Genomic DNA, 23,763 nt, shown 5'->3' on the forward strand with positions numbered 1-23,763 from the left:
GAAAACTTACTGTTTCCCAATATCCATCCATACTCCTTCCATAGTTTAGCTGGTACCCGATGCCCAGAATAGAGACTACTTTCCTGGCCTCTATGGTGGTTATTTGTGGTCATATGACTTAAGTCCTTATCAGTGAAATGATAGCAAAAATGCATATGGTAGCTGCTGGAGCCTGTCAACCTTGCACTCCTCAACTGCATCGCTTCTTCAATCCTGCTGCCCAGATAAGAATGTGGACATCTTGAATCACGAGTCCAGGCTCTGCTCAGTGGCATGAGAAAAGACAGCTGGGTCTTGGACACAAGAACCATACAGCTCTGGACTGCCTTCCCTGTCTTTTACATGATGGAGAAGTAAACTGGGGGGAAGCAGGAAGCCCAGAGCTGGCTGAGCCTAGAGGAGGAAGGGGAGAAAGGAGAGGAGGGGGGAAAGGCGGAAAGAGGGAAAAGAGAGGAAGAGGGAGAAAATGAACAGGAGTAGGGAGGAGAGGGAGAGGAGTGGGAGGGTGGCAGGAGGAGGAGGCAGCAAAGCCTGAGGTCCAGGTGACCGTTTTAGCTTCTGCTTCCTGGATCCTTGAGAAAGTGAGTTAAATTGGAAATTCTTAGTTATGAAACTTTCTACTACAAGTTACAGAAAACACTCAAAATGATGGCAATAAGGTAACATGTTCATCATCTCAGGAGTGAAGTCCACAGCTAGGACTGGCGCAGGCAGGGCAGGTGTGGCGGGCTCTGGCTCCACACAACGGCTACTACAGCTTCCAGCGTCACTTTTAGAACACTGCTCAGAGCAAGACAACGGACCTTCTCCTATCTTTCCTAAAAGTGAAGAAATCTCTTCCCAGAAGCCTCCCTGCAGACGTCCCCTCCAGTGTCACTGGCCAGAACTAGACTCTATGCCCACTACTAAAGCAATCAGAGGCAGAGGATAGGATTATCATGAATAAGAAACCATTCATATTAACTCAAGTCCTCCTCTGGAACTAGGGACGGGACCACCTTCCCCTGATCACTAGGGGAGGGATAGATACAGAACCACTACTCATGGTGGCACAAGCTGTGCAGGGCACAATTCCAGGGGGACCCCATTCAGAGTCATTGTCATTTGTAAGGTTATTACGACAAATTTCCAGCAGATGGCAGTAAAGTGCTTGGGGAAAGGACGTCTTTTTCTGATTCACAGTGAGCTGACAAAGTAGATACCTAAAACACAAAACAAAAACTAAAGTCCCTATGTCTGAAAAAAAGATTACCTTAGAAGGAAGGTGGGGGTGAAGGTGGGAAATGAGAGTTCTGCAATATAAAGTAAATAATCAAATGCATTGTAAACCTTTAAAAGTTATATGTGGTAAACTCCATTTTAATGAAATAATCCATTCCAGGTTTAAGAAAAGTTTTAAAAATCTTTATTCAATTCCAATATAGTTACTCTAAAAAAAAATACTAGACAGATATCCTAAACTGAAAATCATATGTAAAAAAATCCACTGTCATTACCAATAAAAAGTTTAAAATAAGCTGTCAAGATTCATTTTTACAACAGCAGCAGCATTCATACAGCAAAGACCCCCCCATATCAAATGATTAAGATATATAGAAAACTACTACACCTTGAGAAAAGAGATCAATTGAATGGATGAAATATTACCACTTAAGATTAATCACATTATAAGGCATGATTAATTTTAAGAATCTGAGATTTGAAGAAAGCATTAAAGTTCCTTCACTATTTCTGTCATGTGACCACAGAAAAGAAAAATATAGGCAAAATTAAACAAGCAGACCAAAGAAAAAGTTGTGTATACAGAGTGATACGTTAGGAAAATTTTTTAAGTGAGATTGGGTATTCAATTTTCTTATTGCTGTAACCTCTACCACCTTCTTTGAATAGCAAAGCAAAATTGTACAAATGATTATGGGATATAAAAATGCAAGGAGTTTTCTTTGGATCAGTTTACACTTTGAGTCAATAATATATGCAACGTGTGCGATGAAATGGAATTCCTTTCATATCTTCCCTGTGATCACGGGCATAGTCCCATAAGTAATAATCCAGAAGAATGGAATTGATCTCTCCACTAGTTTTTTCACCCTTTTTCTTCATAAGCTCCAGAAGACAATCCCGGACCAGCTCAACACACCAAAGTGAACAGCCTCTGATCTCCACTTCTTGCCTATTCCCATATGAGAGCATTTCTCCTGCAAGGGGGAAAAACAGAGCAAGAAGCACTAAGAGTCAACAACATAAAATCTACTCAGAACTTTACTGTGGAACAAAACACAGTATTTAAATAGTGCTCATTTTAAAACTGTAAACCTCAGACTTTATTTTCAGTAATGTAACCATCTCTAAACTCAGACATTAATTCAAAACTGTAAGTTAAGTTCCACAAGGATAAGAACCATGTCTGGCTTCTTTGTCTCAGTATTCCTAGGACCTAGCATAGTACCTTGCACATACTAGCTCTGCAATAAATATATGCTAAATGAATGTGGGGTAACCATAAATTTTAAAACATGACAGCAAGATTATTAAATTATTGAACAGAAAAGATTTAAAATTGGGTTTGATGCCAGGAAAAAAAAATTATTGCAAAATTTGGAGGACTCCTACGGAGCCAAATAAATACCACCTCCCTTCCTCATCGAGAACTGAACACTGTCTTGGGTAAACCCTAGGTGCATCAAAGAGAACCTGAGAAATCAAAGCTACTTACTTGAGCAAGGAAAACCATGATCATTCTTTAGATTCAGGATCCTTTAGTCAGTTCTACCTGAATATGGAGCTGAGAGCTCCCATAGGACCTGCGGTCTATTCAGCGTCCATCTCCAGGGTATATCTGATCCTGCAGGGTGGGCCCTGGCTGTGCTTTGCCACAGACACTAGAGTTGGGCTCATCAACTCAACTGCCTATAAGGATCAGGCAGACAGAGTAAGTGAATGCAGCAGCCAGATGCAAACTGTGGTGAACTGGAGAGCATGTGCTGCCCTGTCTAAAGGTAGACCTAATGTTTCAATATTTCTCTATTTTTACATGAGAAGTCAGAAAGTTTGATTTTCATGTGAAACCTCTTAATTGTCAATTGTTGACAACTAATTAAAAATTGCTGGGGCTGGCCTGGTGGTGCAGCAGTTAAGTGTGCACGTTCCAATTCGGCGGCCCGGGGTTTGCCGGTTTGGATCCCGGGGGCAGACATGGCACTGCTTGGCAGCCATGCTGTGGTAAGCATCCCACATATAACGAAGAGGAAGATGGGCATGGATGTTAGCTCAGGGCCAGTGTTCCTCAGCAAAAAGAGGAGAATTGGCGGCAGATGTTAGCTCAGGGCTAATCTTCCTCAAAATCAATCAATCAATAAATAAAAATTGCTTAAAGCACTCTTCAAGCCAAACAAAACACATGTGCAGGCTATATCTGACCTCTGACCACCAATCTGTACCCTTGCACAGAGCTTCACAGTACCCAACAGGCCCTGTCATCCATTGAGATATAGGGAAAATGCCCAGCGCCACTGGGTTCCACTCTGTTATCTGAGATCTTGAGTAGTGTTACTTATGTCCCCTCTATCCATGTCTCCCCAGGGCTGAGGCACTGGTCGCTGGGGCAGGGAGAAGAACAGACACGAGCTGTACCCTCCATTTCCTTACTTTGCCCAGGAGCTGGCATACAAATCCACCCCTTCCTCTTCAGTTCTCTTGTTAATCAATTCCTCCAAACTTGACTGTAAACTTGCCAGAACTGCCAAATCAACCATGACAGTGACTTGGAGGCAGATACACAAGTAGAGCCATTAGATGAGACCACTGCCCCAGCTGACAGCTTGACTGCAACCTCGAGCCAGAGGTACCCAGTTATGCAGCACCCAGATTCCTAACTCACAGAAACTGTGAGATAATAAATGTCTGTTGTTTTAAGTTACTAAATTTTAGCATAATTTTTTACAGAGCAATAAATAACTGTAGTGACTTCTGTCCCCCAAAAAGATACATTGGAGTCCTAACTTCTGGTACCTGTGAATGTGGCCTTATTTGTAAATAGGGTCTTTGCAGATATAATTAAGTTAAGATGAGGTCATACTGGATTAGGGTGGCCCTTAAATGCCATGACTGGAGTCCTCATAAGAAAAAGAGACAGAGGAGACACACAGGGAAGGCCCCCATGGTTGGAGTGATGCACCTACAAGCCCAGGAACGCCAAGGACTGCTGGGAGCCACCAGAAACTAGAAGAGGCAAGGAAGGCTTCTTCCCAAGTCTTCAGAGGGAGCATGGCCCTGCAACACCTTGATTTCAGACTTCTGAAAGCTGTTAAGTGAATAAATTTCTATTTTAAGCCATCCATTTGTGGTAACTTGTTATCTTGGCCTTAGGAACCTAATAAAGTAAGTAATACAGCAACTCACAGTATGGGATAGGACATGGACTTTGAAACAGAAAAAGAATGAAACTATCTGAGAGGACTGACAAACATAGGTTAGAGTCCGGGAGGGTAACATGGTCAATGTATGAGGCCTGAAAGCCGGCCCTAGAATCACAGGGAAGAATCTAAATGTAGCCAGATTGCATTGTCAGTCTTTATAACTGGCTAAAAAATATGCCTTTGGTAAAGAGATGGGTTAAAGATAAAATGGACAGAAGTCTGGGTAGGCCTTCCAAGAGCTGTCCTGGAGATTCCAGAAGACGGGAAGAGGAAAGGGAATGTAAGTGCAGCACATCCTCAGGTTTGGAAGAAGTGTCATTGGAGGCCAGTTAAGGAAGCTTCCACCTCATGTAGTCAAGCCACCTGGTTCTAGATTTCACTTAAGGTAGTTTTTAAAAATCAGTGTACTATACTTGTGTGTGCTCCTTCATATTTATAGTTTCTGTTTCTCCTCTAGTTTGCTAGTAAAGTACTTTTTGGGGGAAAAAAATCCAACTTTGCTTAAATAAACTAAGGGGCAAAGAAATTTGTTCACCCTATGTCAAACTAGCTAAGGATCGCAGAGTATCCTTTCAGAAGCTGAACATAATGGAGGCAGTAACAGCTGCAGCGGGACATTTGGGAAACAGCCTCTGGAGTTGAAACAGATAGCAGAAAAAAATCCAGACAACTTGACTCAACTATGCTGAATGATCTCTTCTCACCAGGGTTTTTCTCACAGTAGCAGAGACAGTTGGGTGCTATAAAAATTCAAGAGAAGGAGATGGATAACTCACGAAGAGTTGGGAAAAGCTATGTGGCAGAGCTAACTAAGCTTTTGTGGATATGTAAGATTTGAATTGAAAAAAAGAAAACTTGGGTAGGGAAACCAGGCAAGGGAATGTTTAGAGACAGGAATGAACAGTGTATACAACGGCAAAAAAAAAAATCAGCTGAGCACGGCTGTGCGTCAATGCCCCGACTGCTAGATGTTGTTCCATTTAAAGGTATCCAACAATTAATGACCCAGAACATGAGCATTATGACATAAAATAGCTTGTTACTTTTCAAATAAGGAAACAGAAGGACAAAACGGATTGCCCAAGGCAGCATAAAAACCTAGTAGAAGCAACCAGAGGAATAATGGTACCTTTATATTGTGTTATTCTTATTTTGGGTGATTGAAATCTATTTCACAAGAGAAAATTATTCAGTCATAAAAACTACTTTCTTTGAAATTATAAAGAAAAAAGTAGCTGAAAATACTGCACCCAAAGAGAGATATTAACATGAAAATTATACAATTATTTTTCTTATACACAGAAAAGTTTAAAAAACAAAAAGCTAATTTTCACACAAACATAATTATCTATACTCATATATTATAATAAGGCTCCCACTCTTAAGAGTCAATAATCAAATCCATTAACGGTAAATAAATAAACCTAGAACAGTGAGCAATTTGAGCAAGATAACCCAGCAGCAGATCTTGGAATCTCCTGTCTCAAAATCCAGTACATCTTACCCAGCTCTCAGCCCACTTTCTATTTCACCATGCAGTGTGCTCTTCAGCTTAACCAACGCTCTTCAATACTACACCTGATGAATTCTTAGTGTTGCACACTTTCATGTAACGTAAATTTAGGTTTCATTTTATTACGAGGCTCTGAAATTATCATGTCCAAATAGTGCAATTTCCCACAATATCCACATTCTACAGTGTAAACAACAAAAAGCAATTTTGCCTGTATTTTAATTGCCCTTGGATTTTTCTTGACATGTCCTTTTAACAATAAACAGGGCTTTCTTTTAAAGAAAGGAGCTTTTGTGAAAGAAATTAGACAGAGACTCAACAAGTCACAGTATGATAAAGAATGTCTTAATAAAGCTGGCAAACCTTTGAGAAGTTTCTCTAGTAGCGCATCAGAATATTTCAGGGCTCCCAGGTGAACAAGAACCTGAGGTAATCTATAGTCAGCAAACATAGTAATACTGGAGATGTCTTTAAAGCAGCCGTCTCCTTTTCCCTCTAATACGCTCCATGTATCTGCTACAAGGATTTGGGCCCGTTTGTAAAAGGAAATTCTTTTCCCCTGATGAATGAAGAGAATATAAATGTTACTTAGGTATCTGAAAGCTTTAAGTATGCTATTTAAAAAAGACACACGTTGAAAACATTTTTCAAGAATAATCTTACTCTGTGGGTAAGAATTTATAGAACTTTTACAGTAAAAAAAGGAGGAAGTCTGATAAATATTAAATTATCTCTATCATTCTAAATTTACTTCCTATATTCTTCAAGGCACTAAATTACAATGTACGTAATCATGGTACTATTTAGTGTTCTTTTTCAATGGCATTACTTCATATACATATTTCTGTGTCACTGTAATCTACCTGCTTATTTTTAATAGCTAGATAGTATTTCTTTAGAAAGTTTCTTAATTTAAAAAATATATATTTTCTGATTGCAACATAACTCACGTTAATTGTATAAAATACAGAAGAGTATAAAGAGGAAAATAATCATCCCTAAACTCATCTCTGAGGGAGAATCACAATATTCATTTAACTGTTTCCTTTTAGTAATGATTAACTTACTTCAGAGATGAACACACAATTGATCAACAGCCAGAATTTATCCAGTCTACCATTTTTAGAAATGGTCAAAGTCAATATAACAAAGTCATATAACAAAATAAACTATGGATTATATTTATGCATGGAAAAAAGCATTATAAGATAGTGGGTTATAATTTAACTCAAAAATTCTCTATAAAATTACAAACGCAGATCAGCACAGACTATAGAAAAACCAGACAATTACAATATACTCCAAGTCCTAAACCAACAGTAATAACCTCAAATCATCTCTTGTAACTGTTTGCTAAGTGAGAATAATCAGCATTACAGGCTCCCAAAATTTATCTTGACCACCTCAGAGAATGTTTTGATAAATGACAAATAATTAAATTAAAAATGAAATTAAATTCTTCAAGGAAAGGTTCCATACAAAAATTCCTTAAGATGATAATATAGATTCCTTTACTTACTAAAAAACCTCCAAAGATACTCTGTCCTAAGAAGAAATAAACTAATATTGCTTAACTTTAAGGAATACCTATTGCAATCAACCCAGACCTCCTTTTACTAAGTAAATTAAATTTTCTAAGGCTACCATTAAGAAATTCAGTATCTTGTTTTCCAGGGCAAAGACATATGCTCATTTTTTGACATGATGTTAAGTCTGTAAATTAAATGAAGTGCTGGGGGAACAAATCATTCAGAAGTATCCTTACATCATTTGGGAATAACCTATACTCCCAAACCTATCAAAATATGACAACTTGACAACTGTTCCTCTACATAAACTGAACTTATATATGATAACTAGTTTCTAATTCGTCTAGTTTATTCAACAGCAAGACATAAATCTTAATTTACAAAATAAAACGGTATATCAAACACAATTATTACATCACAATGTTTACTATGATAGAAACTATTATCTCCCATGTTTAACAAGAGGCATAAACAGAAAAATCTAGGAACCAGAGATATACAAAAATGTTAGCATCTAACAAAACATAAATTGTCACATCCTGACCACTGTTTCCATGATAGCCAACTAGTATATCATAAAGATTAGATTATAATACCCTCAAAACTAAAAAAAATAGTAAGATTTAAGTGAGGAATCTAAAAATAAATTCAAATCATCTATAAAACATTGTCTTAAACTGATATGATGTTAGTAATCAAATGATTTTAGTAATCAAATTCTATGTCTCTAAAATATTAACTGATATCACCAAAAATACCAGGAAATCCTAAAATAACAATTTCCTATATGTTCCATAATATTGCTTTATGAGTAAAACATTTTCAAAATAGTACCATTAAAAAAATAATCATCAGTGAAAAAACTCTATGACCACGAGTTGATTTTCTTCAACAAATTTATCATGAACAAACTAGAAAGGGCAAGAATTACAAATGCTTAAGAGTACATAAAATGTTAGTGATTAAAATATCAAAGAAGCTCCTGTTTTCCATGTATATTTATCACTCTGTCAGAGTAAAGATGATAGTCTAAGGAAGCTAATTTATTAATCAGGATTTTTACATAGTTACTATATATTCTAAATCAGAGTCACAGGGGCTGGGCCAGTGGCACAGCGGTTAAGTGCGCACGTTCTGCTTCTCGGCGGCCTGGGGTTCGCCGGTTCAGATCCTGGGTGCAGACAGGGCACTGCTTGGCACACTATGCTGTGGTAGGCGTCCCATATATAAAGTAGAGGAAGATGGGCATGGATGTTAGCTCAGGGCCAGTCTTCCTCAGCAAGAAGAGGAGGATTGGCAGCAGTTAGCTCAGGGCTAATCTTCCTCAAAAATAAATAAATAAATAAATAAAACTGCATATCAAACACAATTATTGTGGTAAAATAGTTTGGGCAAATAGTCATGGGATTGTACATCTATGCAGTGGAATAGTGTAAAGCCAGTAAAAATGGTACTGTGAAAAGAAACTGTGCTATGAAAGAATTTTTATTGACATAGAAAGATGTTCATAATATGTTAAATTTTAAAACATATTACATAGCCTGATCCTAATTCTCCCCTGGCCATGGGTATACACACTCACACATACAGAAAAAGACCAAATTCTGAACAGTGGTTACCTCTTGGTACAATAGAGACTGCTTCTCTGTACTTTCCAAATTATATAACTAATATGTTTTACTTTTGGAATTAAGACAATTTTAAAATATGGATAAAAAGATATATTTGATTTTAACACTTCCTGAATTTCAAAAGCAGTCCCAAAAGTTCTTTAGAAATCCTCCAGATTTGGAATTGCATGAAGTGCTTTAATTGTGTATCTTTTAAATGAATACACAAAGATAACAGTAAATTATGCAAACATAACAGTAAATTGACTAATCAAAGTGTTAAGTGAGCACCCACTATATGCTCAGTGTTATGTCAGGAATCACAGGAGTTACAAAAATACACTGCTTTTGGGTAACACTAATGATAATCTTATGGAGAAATAAATGAAAAAAATGTAATACTCCTTTAAGAAAGTGTCAAAATTCTTAAGTATGATTTTTGTTACATTTTGGAGATTTTTTCCATAAGAATGTATTTTAGAAATGAGTACAGTACTGATGGGAAATGGTTCGGGTACTAATTTTCATTTTAAAATGCATGAGCCTCAAGATTAATCTATATCCCGGTATCAGTTTTTAAAAATTGAAATTTTTAGCAAAGCAAATCAAAAAGCACTGTGCTGTAAATAAAATAGAAGTTCATAAAATGCTTAATCAATATTATTATCTAAAACAACTGCACTCCTTTCTTCCAGAAAAACAAAAAGTCAGGACAACTTGAAAGTAAATAAAGAGCCCAGTGTCCCGAATTCATTTCATCCTGAAGTCACATTAAATTTAATTTCAACCGTGTTGATTCTGGAATACATGGATTCTTCGTCACATTAATGGCAGTTTGATTTCTTTTACAGACTATTTAATATATTTAGATGGCCTGAATGACGGACCAAGGAACTTGATCCATAATTTCTTGAGAAACAAGGCTGAAATGACATACTTTGAAGATAAAGATAAATCTCAAAGGAACCTCTGCATTAGCAAAATGGTTAGTCAGAACAGAATGAAGTTCAGCAGTGGCCTAGGGCCTCTTTTTTAGGAGCTGCCTCAGCCCCATCCACACCTGCAGCAGCCACACTTACTGGTCATAATCCATGCCAGTTCAGTCAGTCCTTGCCCAGTTTTACAATAGGAACTGAGAAAGAATGTCTCCCTCTCTCTCTCTCTGGTGTCTGAAGCAGTACACCAGATGCAAAATTCACAGAACTTTTCTCCTTCATGGAGAAAGTTGGTCTGGCAGTAGGACAAAAATGGAGCCAACAGAAGCAGAGGAGAGACTGAATCCTGATGGCACCAAGTCCTTGACCCTGGATGTTCCTACCCCCAATATGCATCCAAAAATTCTTCTTTCTGCTTAAGTTTTTTCTAGTTTTGTGTCTGTCACTTGCAATGAAAAGACTCTTAACATACATAATCAGGCATTTCTTACTTTATGGTAGGATGGAAAAGCAAGCTATTTCCTGACTAAATGACCTAAGATAAACTAGTTAACCTTTCTTTTAGACTTTGGTTCCCAGTCTGTAGACAGGACAATAATGCTCCTTGTCCTTGGGCCCCATAGAGCTGATCTGTGGATCAAACGAAAGTGTATGTGCAAATATCCTGTAAATCTTAAAGAGCAATTTAAACAATATTATTAGTAATTTTAGTTGTTGAATTGATTATAAAAGTGTAGCTTTAAAATTTCAATTTGACATAAGTATTAACTTATTCAATAGATTTATACCATGTGATTCCCGCGAAGTTGCTTTCAATTCTACTTCACAGTTAAAATACATAGTGATAATGGATTCCAAAAGAATTTTACAAAAACAAAATCCAAGTGTACACAGGGAGGGTATACACAATGTTCACCATTTTAAAAGCACATCTATTTAAATTTTTCCTGTACCATAAAACAAATAATACTGTTAAAGTACCCTGTGCATGAAAAAGACAACATAGTATATACACATTAGAACTTTGCAAAAAATACTTTTTGTTAGAGAGAACTTAGTATAATCAGTATTCTGATTTTCATCCAGTGAAGTAAATTTTTTGAAGCACTGAAAGGACCTCATTATCCCTAAGAGACAACATCACGTTGAAGGTCCATTGTTTCTTTAGGTTTGAGACATTTTTAAAGGACAAAGGAAAAACGACAAAACATAAGAGAAGCAATGTCTTTGAAACACTGCTTAATTTTGTTATTGTCCATAAGGAACGAACTTCAAAATTTAAGTTTTTATTCTCAAAAGAGGTTCTGGAAGGAAAAGAGTTAACTATGAGAAGACATAGGATTTTAGAATCCTAAAATCTCTGACAGAAGCAACTCACCTCAAACTGAGTCACATCTCTGTAAGAAGGAAAGCTTTCAACTATCAGGTTCAGTAACTTCTGTGCACTTTTGTCACTTTTTCGGACACAATTAAGAAAAGAACCTTCAAACTTTTCAAGCAGAATTTTCCCGGTTTCGTTGAGAATCCGATGCCTCTCTTCTATCAAAGGCATGGGAATGTCCGTGTCAGAACGGAGGACATGCCGGACCTGATCGAGGGTCACGGTGGCATAGTACGAAGCACTCGTTATTGGTATCCCTTAGGGAGAAAAGAAAATGCAAACAGTGTCGTACTTTTATATCCATTAGACCCTTGTCTGTTGTAAATACAATTAACATGAAACCAACTAAATGTTAGAGGAATACACTACAGGTGGATGGATAATAAAAAATCAGAAGCAGACCCCTCACTTTCTATTTGCTGTTTGTACCTATTCACTCATTTCTAACAACTGCCATACTACATCCGATGTATTTTGCCTGTGTAAAATGTGTTATAATACCTGTCCCTTTGTTCTTCAGATGTCATCAAAGTGGCGTTCTTTAGAAAACTGAGTTTTCTACTTAGCTGCGATGATGATAAATATCAGGATATTTCCCACTGAATAAAGATTTAATACCAGCCTTTTCTCATATCTTTATCTCAAGCAGAGGGACTGACAACGAAGAAGTTCAAGTTCACCTTATTAACACACTGTTCCATCTCCCAGCCCGCTCCTCGGCACCCTCCCAGTAAACTGAAACCACAAAGGCTGTTGGGTCCGACCCGGAGAAGGAGCACCAACCTTCGTCGAGGGCTCTGTTGACCGCGGCGCACAGGGACCAGTACCCACTGTACGTGCTCCCCCTGTAACCCACCAGACATTTGTGCTCGTCATGCTCCGACCAGAAGGAGAAGTTGAGCGTGTCTATCACAAACACCCAGTTGACCGCGGCCTCATCGGCCGCCCTGGGGTTCAGCTCGTGGAGGGCCTTCCAGGCTCCCACGCGCAGCTCGGGCCCCGAGGCCTTGGCGAGCAGCAGCTCGGCCACCCTCCGCACGCCTCCGCCATCAATGAACACATCTCGGCTGTTTTCCGCAACGAATTTTGCGGACTCCCTGGGAGTCAGGAGCCCGTCCATCCCGCCCCTCCCCTTTGGGACCGGGAACGACGCTTTGGCCCGCGAGCTGGCCAAACTCTCTTCCCTCTCCAGGCGGGGCAAGGGCCGGCTCCCGCCCTGCCCGCCGTGGGACTGCTGCCCTCACAGGGCCCGCCTCCCAGGGCGGCACCGCGAGCCCAGAGCGGGGCCCGACGCCGGGCCCCCGGCCACAGCACCGCCACACAGCGAGCGGCGCGGACCGGGAGCCGCGCGCCGGACCCAGGCGCAGGCGCTTCCGGGAAGGCGGCCCCGCCCACGCGCGCCCGGGACCCGTTTCCGGTTCCGAAGGTCAGGAAACTGCCTGGAAGGCTGCGGCGCGCGCGGCCGGGAGTTGTCCACCCTGAACCGTGCGGCTGCGCCATTTTGTTGGTGTTCCCACCCTCCTTTCGGGCAAGTGGGCCTGCGCGGGGCCTGGCGTGCGTGACTCCGGCTGGTGTACGGCGTTGCCCTCACGGCTCCCGCCCCTTTCGTCTACCCCGGGGCGAAGACTGGGCTAGACGCCCTCGGCAACGCCTTGCCCCGGTGTCCCCGGGCCGTGACGAGCATTATGGCCGCCGGTGTTGGTGCAAGGGTCCGAGCCACCCCCAGACTGCGACGCGGGGCAGCGGTCCCCCACCCCCATCCCCCAGGCAGGCCTCTTCCTTTTGCTCAATTCCTGGCCCGTTTGGAGGCCGAATGGATATTAACGATTAGTTGGAACGTTTGGAGAAACGGTTGAGAAAAGTAATAAATTGTTAAATTAACATTGTGTGCCTGGAATTGTGCTTAAGTACCGAATCTTATTTAGTCCCGGTCATGAGAAAAGCGGCGGTTGCAGTCCCCGTTTTGCAAGTGAAGCTGATTGGGTCATTGTTTCGCCGTGGTCACAGCAATAGTTGAACTGAGACTCGAAACTTTATCAATCCACAAGTTTAGTGCACTTTCTACGAGCCAACTCACCAATACCAACTATTCTGGTCGTCAAGTAGTGATTCTATCAGTGGGCCTGCTGAGGAGCCATCAATGGAGGAAATAAGTATCACAACCTCAAACTTAAAAAAAAAAAAAACTTTTTAATAGGATGAAGAGAAACATAAAGGAGTCAATTTAGTGTTGATCCAGATTTTCCTGGTGATGAAATTTTAGTATAGAAGCGTGTATTTTTTTCTCCTTCCGAGACTTCAATCTGCATAGATATAAAACGTTCGTATCTTTGAAAATCAACTTGAAAATAATCAGTCATCTTTGGTTATTGAGATAAAGAATCTTGGAATTTGGGAGGATGTGGAACTTTTGACAGCTATGACCCTAGAGAAGCAAAACATCTTCATCCCTCCAGTTTCTTCGTTTTGTTAAGAAAAAGGAACTTTAAGGATTCCACTATGATTTGCTTTTCCAGAAAAAGTCATTAGTACATTAATACAGTTATTAAATAAATGTAAGTCTGTTGCTTTGGGATTGTCCCTGTCTACCCCAGCAGCTCTAAGTCCTGAGAGTCAAAGAAATGGATTAGCGAGAAAATCTAACAATCTTCAAAAGAATCCAGGAGGTTAAATAATTTAGGCCATTGTCTCTCTCACTGAGGCTTGTTGACAGAAAAAAACTCAACAATCTGAATTCTTACTATGTTCAAGATACTGAATTAGACGTTAGGAGTAGTACATATAAGGGCTGACCCTGTGGCTGAGTGGTTAAGTTCAGGCGCTCTGCTTTGGTGGCCCAAGGTTTCGCAGGTTTGGATCTTGGGCATGGACATGGCACTGCTCATCAGGCCGTGCTGAGGAGGCATCCCACATGCCACAACTAGAAGGACCCACAACTACAACATACAACTATGTACTGGGGAGATTTGAGGAGAAAAAGCAAAAAAAAAAAAAAAAAAAGATTGGCAACAATTGTTAGCTCACGTACCAATCTTTAAAAAAAAAAAAAAGTAGTACATATGAATAAAACATGCTTCTTTCTCTCAAGGTCCTTACCTTGAGATAAAGCATAAACTGTGGGTGGGGGAGGTTTTTTGGGTTTTTTTAAGTGTGTCTACAAGATGCTGGGAATACAAAAAGTGAGTTCTTTACTTATTCAACTTCCTTCCCTTCCTTCTTCCTTCCAAACAGAACCCTGATCTTGTTCAGGAATGCCTCCCTCTTAACCACAGTTGGCATAGCGCAGCATCCTCAGCTTTAAGGGTGGTCTCGACTGGCCTAAGTGTAATATCACCCTCTTACCAGGGACTTTGTTAGGATCACGCATACTTCCTAGTTCACCTCAGTGTGTTGCAAGAGTACGTTTGCAGGATGCTTCCAGATAAGGTTTTCCAGGAGAAATTGCAGAAGTGATTCACACTCCCTCTGGACATGGTTGAGCTTGGATATGAGGCTTGAAGTTGATGACAACCTGAGCATGAAGTCAGCACATGGGGGGGATCAAAAGAATAGCAGAGAAATGGAGCTGGAGTAACAGGCTTACGTCAACTCTTAAGTCTGTCCTACTTTTTCATCTCTAGTTATGTGAGCTGGTAAACTACTTTATGGGGGCCGCTGGCCCCTGGCCAAGTGGTTAAGTTCGTGGGCTCTGCTTCGGGGACATGGAGTTTTGCCAGTTTGGATCCCAGGCGCAGACATGGCACTGCTCATCAGGCCATGCTGAGGCAGCGTCCCACATGCTGCAACCAGAGGCACTCACAACTGGAATATACAACTATGTACTGGGGGGCTTTGGGGAGAAGGAAAAAAAAGAAGATTGGCAACAGTTGTTAGCTCAGGTGCCAATCCTTAAGGAAAACAAAATAAACTTCCTTGTAGTTGAAAGCAGTTTTGAGTTGGGTTCTCTATTACTTGCTATGAGAGCTTCCTATCTTATGCAGGTAGCAAATACAGACATGGTGTCTGACATCTTATGGTCTAGTGGGGAAGGCTATCAAACGTCTGGATTGTGCTTCCAGCAACAGAAAATGAGACTGTAGTGACTAAACAAAAGGAGGATTGTTTTTCTCATATAATAAGTCCAGAAGTAGGCACACCAGGGTTGGTACAGCTATTTGAGAATGTCAGCAAGGAACTAGGCTCCTCGCTTTCTGACTCGCTATCCCTAGCATGTGGCTTTTGTCTTTACGGTTGTAAGATGGCTCTACCCTTATAGGCATTTTGTCCACAGAAAGGAGAAGGAAAGTAAAGGAACAGAGGGCTAAAGGAACATGCCAGCTGGGTATGTTTCTCTTGAAAACCTTTGCCAGCTCTACTCTATAGGTATAGGCTTTTGAAGATCAAGATGACCTCTAAATAGTCCCTAAGTTTGCATTTTAAAAGTTAACAGTGGGGGCTGGCCCAGTGGCACAGCGGTTAAGTGCACACGTTCCACTCTGGCGGCCCGGGGTTCGCTGGTTCAGATCCCAGGTGCGGACATGGCACCACTTGGCAAGCCATGCTGTGGTAGGCATCCCACATATAAAGTAGAGGAAGATGGGCACAGATGTTAGCTCAGGGCCAGTCTTCAGCAAAAAGAGGATTGGCAGCAGTTAGCTCAGGGCTAATCTTCCTCAAGAAATAAAAAAATAAAAAAATAAAAAAGTTAACAGGGGCCAGCCACCCTGTGGCGGAGTGGTTGAGTTCGTGCACGCTCCGCTTCAATGGCCCAGGGTTTTGCCAGTTCGGATCCTGGGCGCAGACAAGGCACCACTCCTCAGGCCATGCTGAGGCGGCATCCCACATAGGCACTCACAACTAAGGATATACAACTATGTACTGGGGGGCTTTGGTGAAAAAAAGGAAAAATAAAATCTTTGAAAATAAATAAATACAAATAAAAGTTGGGGGCTGGCCCCGTGGCCGAGTGGTTAAGTTTGGGCGCTCCGCTGCAGGTGGCCCAGTGTTTCGTCGGTTCGAATCCTGGGCACGGACATGGCACTGCTCATCAGACCACACTGAGGCAGCGTCCCACAGGCCACAGCTGGAAGGACCCACAACTAAGACTATACACCTATGTACCGGGGGGCTTTGGGGAGAAAAAGGAAAAAAATAAAATCTTTAAAAAATAAAATAAAGTAAAAGTTAACAAAGGAGGGAGACATGATCAGCGATGTGTCCTTATCACTTTCCCCCTCCTGAACAGCATCTAAGTTAGATTATTCTGATCATTAAGAGAACTATCATTCTAAATAGCTAAATTAAATGTCAAGCATTGGCAGCAGTCATCGCTACATCTGCTATTTTCTGTCATGATAGGCTATGGCAGATACTTAAAGGAATAGTGGGTTAAGAGGTATTCTCGAGGAAAAGTTGCACAAGTTGTCTAGAGCAATGAATGGACAATAGACATTGCTAGAGAGGAGGCCGTAGTTTCTCATATATGCAGGAGATAAGCAGAGAAGTAGAATGGATCTTGTGAAGGTAGGACATCTCAATTGTTTTCATTTCCCCTGATTTTCCCAAAGCCACAAGAAGGCTTAGCAGAAAAGAGATATGGCTCACTACTGTATAATTTTTCTCTGTTCCTTTTCCCCTTGATTTATCCATATTTAGCGTTTAAGATTGACCACTTCCTTGAAATTCACTCTTGGCTCGTAGGGCATTATATTATCCTAGTTTTCTCAGTACCATTAGAGACCCTTTCTCTTTCTACTCTCTTCTTATTGAGTGTAAAATGTCCCATCCACAGGCTGTGGCTTAGGGGCAGAATGGACTCTTTCCGGTGAAAAGTATTTAGTTATAATGGAATAAATATATTGTTTCCATTATACATCATTAACATTATAATTACAGTTAAAAACCAGTTACAATTTTTTGAACCATAGTTTGCTTTTAACTAGTGAAATTAGTATTTCCTGCTTAGGAGAAGGAACTAAGTATTATGAAAAATAGTACAGAGCTTCCACATTAGTGAACAAATAGAGTTTTGGGGAGGGTGGCATGCTCAGAGAGCGTGGATGCTCTGTGCCACTTCCCACATACCTTGCCCTATACATCTCTTCCCTCTGGCTGAGTTATATCCTTCTATAATAAACTGATAATATATTTGTTTTCCTTGCTGTCTAAAAAACCCAACAAAGTTCTAGAACAAGCCACACAAACCTTGAGAGGTTTGCTGAGTTCCAACGATGTTCCTTTACCAGATTACGCACAAGACTTAAATGTCATTGAAGAAGTGATTTGAATGATGTTACGGATCATCAGTTCCTGCCTGACAAATTCTCTTCACCACAATCCAAACTTGGTATATGCACTGCTTTACAAATGAGATGTCTTTGAACAATTTCAAACTCACCCTTCATTCCAGGAGGTAATGCAAAATATTGATCTGGTAAGCACCTTCTTTAGCTCAAGGTTGCTACAAGCTGGAGCTAAGCTGTCAGTGAATGGGTCCTGGAAATCATCAAGCAAGGGGTTGTTGCACTGCCCAAAGACAGGCCGAAGAAGTTTCCAGAACTGAAATTCAGATACATGGAAGAAGAGCAGCAGCCCTTCTGTACACAGATTGCCTGGTGTATCTTCTGTTAAAGAGGATCACACCAGTGTGTTTCTCTTGCACACTTTGATTTGGAGAATTGGTGCCAGTTGGCAATAGATCACTCAGATTGTAGTGCAAAAATGGGGGGTAAGTAGGGGATATATAACAATAATAAATGTAAAAACCCGCTTTAAAAAAACCTGTTTATTTAAAACTAAATTAAACAGATACAAAGGAATATTTATCTTGAATAGAACCCGAGGCAGGGATTAAGTGCTGATGTTTTATCTGTGAGGTGCAGTCTGAGGGCATCAACTCAGTGAGGGAAAGGAAAAGAGAAGTTTCAGATGGCAAGTAATACAAGGAGAGGTAATGTATTCTGCTCGTCACTGCTGCATGGTGAGCCTTGAAGAGACACAGCTAGTCAGCAGGTAGGAGTGTTCAGTCATTGGGGAAGTCTCTGGACAAACCATATGGAGAAACTGTGCCTTGGAGCAGTTTGTGGGAGGGAGAAGGAGGAGATTCTCTCTCCTATCTCTCTCTCTCTCTCTTTTTTTAGATGTTTTAGGATTTTTATGTCCTTCACATAATCAACATAAAATATTGACAATGGATAAACAATAGGGGAAAAGACTCTTCAGCAAATATCTTCTGGAACTCACAGCATCATTGGTCAAACACTATAAAAAGAACAGTCAAGTGAACAAAGGATAAGGGAGTTTAACAGGGACTTTTAGTTCCAAATGGCATAACTATAAAATAAAGAACCAACCAACCAACCTTCTCTTCTACCCAGTGAAAGGACAGCAAAAGTAAAGCAGAGAACTTCTTTTGTGAAGCAGCTTAAAAAGATGGGGAGTAGGGCCAGCCCTGGTGGCCTAGTGGTTAAGTTGGTGCACTGTGCTTCCACAGCCTGGGTTTGGTTCCCAGGTGCAGACCTACACCACTTGTCTGTCAGAGGCCATGCTGTGGTAGTGTCTGGCACATTGGCAGCAGATGTTAGCTCAGGGTGAATCTTCCTCAGCAAAAAAAAAAAAAAAGAAAGAAAGAAAGAAAGAAAAGAAAAAGATGTGAAGGATGGGAGCCACAATTGTTGCTAATGTAGTGCTGTAACACACAAAGTCAAGAATTCTAACAAATTCTAAAAGTTTCTAAGTGTATTACTGAGAACTGTATTATTAGAAATATAAATGTATAGAGATATATAAACTATTCAGTATTAAAAACAGACCCTGCTATATAAACATATAGTATGTCACTTTTATCTCTTTATGAGACTAACAGTATAAAGAAAGATTTCAGTTTGTCCTTTAGCCTGGAACTCCTAAACTCACCACATGGTCAACGTTGACCTGAATTAACAGCTGAATGGGAGATCCCATTGCTGTCATTTTGGAAAGGATCAAGATTCAGCACCTAGAGGACCCCACTTACCCTCCATGTTGTGTCTGTGTGTCTCCAGAGACAATTAACTGAAATTTGCATAATTGAAGTCCACAGACAAGTTTGAATACTGAGATCTAGCTAGAAAAAGTAGCAGCAAAGACAACATAAGCTGAAATTTGTTAGAAAAGCCAGAGGAAGATTTTGTATTTTTTTTACTTTATTATTATTATTTTTTTTAGGAAGATTAGCCCTGAGCTAATTACTGCCAATCCTCCTCTTTTTGCTGAGGAAGCCTGTCCCTGAGCCAACATCTGTGCCCATCTTCGTCTACTTCATACATGGTACGCCTACCACAGCATGGCTTTTGTCAGGTGGTGCCATGTCCGTACCTGGGATCCAAACCCACGAACCCCGGGCTGCCAAGAAGCAGAATGTGCAAACTTAACCACTGTACCATCCGGCCGACCCAGAGCAAGATTTTTTAAATGCTTCCAGTTCAAGTCAGAATTAAGGTGTCCATTAAGTCCCACCAGCTTTGCAAATGTTTTGTTGTCATTCTTTGAAAAAAGAAGAATCTAGAATAAACATTTCATTCTAGAGAAATACTGTATTTGTTACGTTTTTGTAGCCATTCCCAAATTACTTTAAATTTTGTACATTGTTCAAAGGCAGAGTATGTGTTGGTTAGGATGTGTTCATAGCTGATGCATCTCCAAAGAATTTTTCATGAAGGCTGCCAGATTCTGAAGATCTTTGATCCCGTAAGCATTGTACAGAGAGGCCCAATGCCTCCCACAGACCCAAAGTTCAAGAGCTTTATCTAGAAATCTTTTTATCTAAAGCATCGTCTCCTTTGGCATTGCCAATGCAGAATGTTGTTTCTATTCATCTTGTTTCTGTTCTGGGGTCCACTGGATATACATAGAATCCTTGAGAATTATCAAAAATATTATAAATCGAGGGCGGCCTGGTGGCGCAGCAGTTAAGTTCCCACGTTCCACTTCGGCGGCCCAGGGTTCGCCGGTTCAGATCCTGGGTGAGGATGTGGCACCACTTGGCATGCCATGCTGTGGTAGGTGTCCCACATATAAAGGAGAGGAAGATGGGCATGGATGTTAGCTCAGGGCCAGTCTTCCTCAGCAAAAGAGGAGGATTGGCAGCAGATGTTAGCTCAGGGCTAATCTTCCTCAAAAAAAAAAAAATATATATATATATATATCTATCATAAATCATTTGAGCTTTAATGGAGCTAAGGATCTCCATGGCTGCTGCACCAACATTATTCTTAATCCACTTCAGGACCAAGCCCATGACATAGATGCTGAAACACAGAGGTATGCTGTACAAGGAGTTGTTTCCAGCCAGTGCTTTGTATTCCAGGACCAAGGGGTACTCTCTGAGGGCGAACCCCAGCAGGTCATCTCAGATGATCACCTCTGTGACTCTGGCAGAGCCAACGTTCTTCTGGGCACCAGCAAAAATCACACCAAACTTGGAAACGTCCACTGGCTTAAATAAGAAATTTGAGGACATATTGCAAACCACCCTGCTTCCTTGATTCAGGTATAAAGTCCAAATCCACTCTGTGCGCAGTCTCATTTGTGCAGTAACACACATAGGAGGCATCTGGATTGAGGTTCCAGGGTCTTGGATCTGGAATTTTTATGTAACTCCAAAGTTTAGTTCAGTCATAGTCCCAAACTTCTAGGCTTCTTCTGTGGCTTTAGCTGACCAAGCTACTGTCACCACATAATTGGCACACCTTCCTGCTTTCAGGCCAATCATGTTTAAGGGGACAGCACTAAAGTGGCCCAACCCACCTCTTTGCACAAGAATCACCTTGTTGTTGTCTGGAACGGCTAAGAATTCCCACACAAGATTCTCTGTATTAATAATCTTAGCGAAAGCTGATGGCCTGTGGCTCATTTAAAGAACACTAATGCCAACTCCTTGCAGTCTAATAATTCTTTTTGTATCTCTAACAAAACTGAGTGTGGCAGCCTGACAGCCAGGGCCAAAATTGCTGCCTGCCTCTGGCTGTCCACTATGCGTCCCTAGCAGTGTGGGCCAAGCGGCCAGAAAGGACAGATCCCAGGGTAGCGTGTGTCTCTCTCCTCTTTTTTTTTTTTCCCCAAAATACTTTATTGTAGTTTTTAATTTTTTTTGAGGAAGATTAGCCCTGAGCCAACTGCTGCCAATCCTCCTCTTTTTGCTGAGGAAGACTGGCCCTGAGCTAACATCCATGCCCATCTTCCTCTCCTTTATATGTGGGACGCCTACCACAGCATGGCTTGCCAAGTGGTGCCACGTCCACACCCAGGATCCGAACCTGCGAACCTCAGGCTGCCAAAGCGGAATGTGTGCACTTAACCGCTGTGCCACAGGGCCAGCCCCTCTCTTTTTTCTTATTTCCCACTGGTCAGAGGTTTCCCCACACGGAGTTGACTCCTCCATCATTCCAGACTGCATCATCCAGTACCTTTGGTGGCTGCTTAGGAAATCAAATCCCTTGCCTGTGAAGTGTGGAACTTTATTGAAGTGTGAAAGTGGAGGAAAAAGCCAGAAACTAGGGGCATGTTGCTGGCTGCCCCAGATGTTCAGTGGCAGACTGGAAATAGGGCCTGGCACTCCCCTAGAAAATGACTGATTTATCTCCAAATAGGAGAACTGTGAAGGCCCGAGTGACGTTGGTTAGCAGCAGTAGCAGCTGAGGTGGAGGACGCAGCCATCACTCATACTTTGCCATTGTCCTGCCTGAAATGAGCAGTGCTGCCTGTACAAGATAAGCCTCTTCCATTGAAGAGCTGCACATAATAGCAACTGACTGGCTAATTAGTTTAAGCAAAAATAATTTTTGAAGTTATGAAAAAGCTCTTAGGATGGAAGGGAAGGCTGGGGAACCAGATTTATAAATAGAAATCAGGCAGTTCTAGAGTAGTAAGAGCAGAACCTGCCCCAAAGTCTCTTCCACTAGTGCTGCTGAAAAACTATGATCATTGCAATTTGCTTGCATCATTCTGCTTAAGATTCAAATTCCCAGGACAAAGAGTCTGGTTGGGCAATCTTGAGTCAAATGCCCAGCCTCTTGGGTGATAAGGAATCTCTAAGGGCCGGGATTACTGTCTCATCAAGTCTACATACAACCGGGAGCGAAATACTCCAAAAGGAAAACTGGGTTACTGTTTAAAAGGGGAAACTAATGCTGTGTTGTTTAACAAAAGGTCCATTATAATTCACCTTGATGGCTGTTCAGCATCCAAACTATGTTCTTCCCATACATATATTTTCAAAAATACTACTCCCTAACAGAACGCAGTTATTCCTTATAAAATAAAAAATTCTCACCCCTTCCTCAGAAGGAGATAACTCAATGTCTCATTACTTAGTGCATCAAAATCTAAGTCAAGGATGTCTGGGTGATGTAAATTTTTGCTGTAGCTCCAGCTCAAATTTTTTAGATCAAGTCCCTGGAAGCAGAGCCTGAGCCAGGGATTCTTGTGCAAGTGATTCCGTGGGGAAACGCTCTCAGGTGAAAGGGAGTGAGGGAAGCAGGACAGGGCAGGGAATTAGTCAAGCCATGATTTGGCCTTAGCTGGAGATTAGGGTAGCCTGACCCTACAGATTTCTGGATCTGAACTGTACACAGAATTGGTGTCAGTTTAAGACACAGTATGAATAAACGAGCTAGATAAAAAGGCTACCTGATCTGCCAAAATGAAGGCCTCTACCCAACTGGGGCCACCTCCACCTAGAACTTACGGTTTGGTAGTATTAGCCTTACCTCCTCTGCTTTAGTGGGGACTTCCAGAGCCCCCAAATTCCCATATGCTCTGTTTCTCATAAGTTCCCTCTGATGGTAGAAAAAACATAAACTTGCCAAGTAAAACTAAGTTGGTTTCTTCCACTTTCAAATGGTCTAATTTAAGGGAAATATTTATTCAGTTAACTTAAAGGTCAGACCTCTTATTAGGGCTGTTTTCTCTAAAAGGTCTTTCTTCCACCTTTCCAAGACCTTCCAAGGTCTTTTGGATGCAGAGTTTAGGTCTTCTGGTTATGAGAGGAAGGGGCCTATGCCAGCAAGCTGTCTCTAATCTCTACCTGAGCCGTCGTTTGTCTGTCTGGTGTCTGAATTTCGGGTCCGGCTCTCCCCATAGTTACCAGTGAATGACCAAAGCTAGTATAATGGGTGGTCTGGCTTCTCAGCACTCAGCCCAGTGGTCTTCCTTGACTAACTTCATCTCGCTTTGCTTTTCATTGGTGTTCACAGTCCTTTGGGATCCTGCTGGCTCCATCCAGCCCCCGGCTTATAGCTCCTGCTGTGCAGTAACCACCCCCTTAATGGTGGTGACCCCATGGCAAGCCCATTAGCACTCAACTGGTGTCCATCTTATACCATATGGGAATCAAAGGAATTCTGTGGAGTGTGTATAAA

General features: G+C 41.2%; 1 protein-coding gene and 1 pseudogene across 2 annotated transcripts; both read right to left on the reverse strand.

Moving 5' to 3' along the window:
• Positions 1-1,382: 1,382 nt before the first annotated feature.
• QNG1 (Q-nucleotide N-glycosylase 1) lies at positions 1,383-12,920 on the reverse strand. 2 transcript variants are annotated; one of them, XM_070248955.1, is made up of 5 exons: positions 12,170-12,920; positions 11,384-11,643; positions 6,295-6,490; positions 4,182-4,303; positions 1,383-2,198 (listed from the first exon to the last, which is right to left on the reverse strand). In XM_070248955.1, exons 1-5 carry the CDS (start codon positions 12,504-12,506, stop codon positions 2,100-2,102), a joined length of 1,014 nt encoding a protein of 337 aa, XP_070105056.1. In that variant the 5' UTR covers positions 12,507-12,920; the 3' UTR covers positions 1,383-2,099. The 2 variants fall into 2 exon arrangements, with proteins under 2 accessions (XP_070105056.1, XP_023483441.1); XM_023627673.2 differs by lacking the exon at positions 4,182-4,303.
• A 6,720-nt stretch (positions 12,921-19,640) lies between these two features.
• LOC100053724 (phosphoserine aminotransferase-like) lies at positions 19,641-23,483 on the reverse strand (annotated as a pseudogene).
• Between the last annotated feature and the right edge of the window lie 280 nt (positions 23,484-23,763).

Source organism: Equus caballus, chromosome 23 (genome assembly GCF_041296265.1).
Source record: "Equus caballus isolate H_3958 breed thoroughbred chromosome 23, TB-T2T, whole genome shotgun sequence".
NCBI lineage: Eukaryota > Metazoa > Chordata > Mammalia > Perissodactyla > Equidae > Equus > Equus caballus.

Excerpts from the sequence above, each read along its gene's own strand:
- QNG1 (XM_023627673.2), bottom strand. The coding sequence starts at position 12,506 with ATGGACGGGCTCCTGACTCCCAGGGAGTCCGCAAAATTCGTTGCGGAA. Across the intron at positions 11,644-12,169 it reads CAACAGAGCCCTCGACGAAG|GGATACCAATAACGAGTGCT; the intron begins GTTGGTGCTCCT and ends TTTCTCCCTAAG. Across the intron at positions 2,199-6,294 it reads ACTAGAGAAACTTCTCAAAG|GAGAAATGCTCTCATATGGG; the intron begins GTTTGCCAGCTT and ends TCCCCCTTGCAG.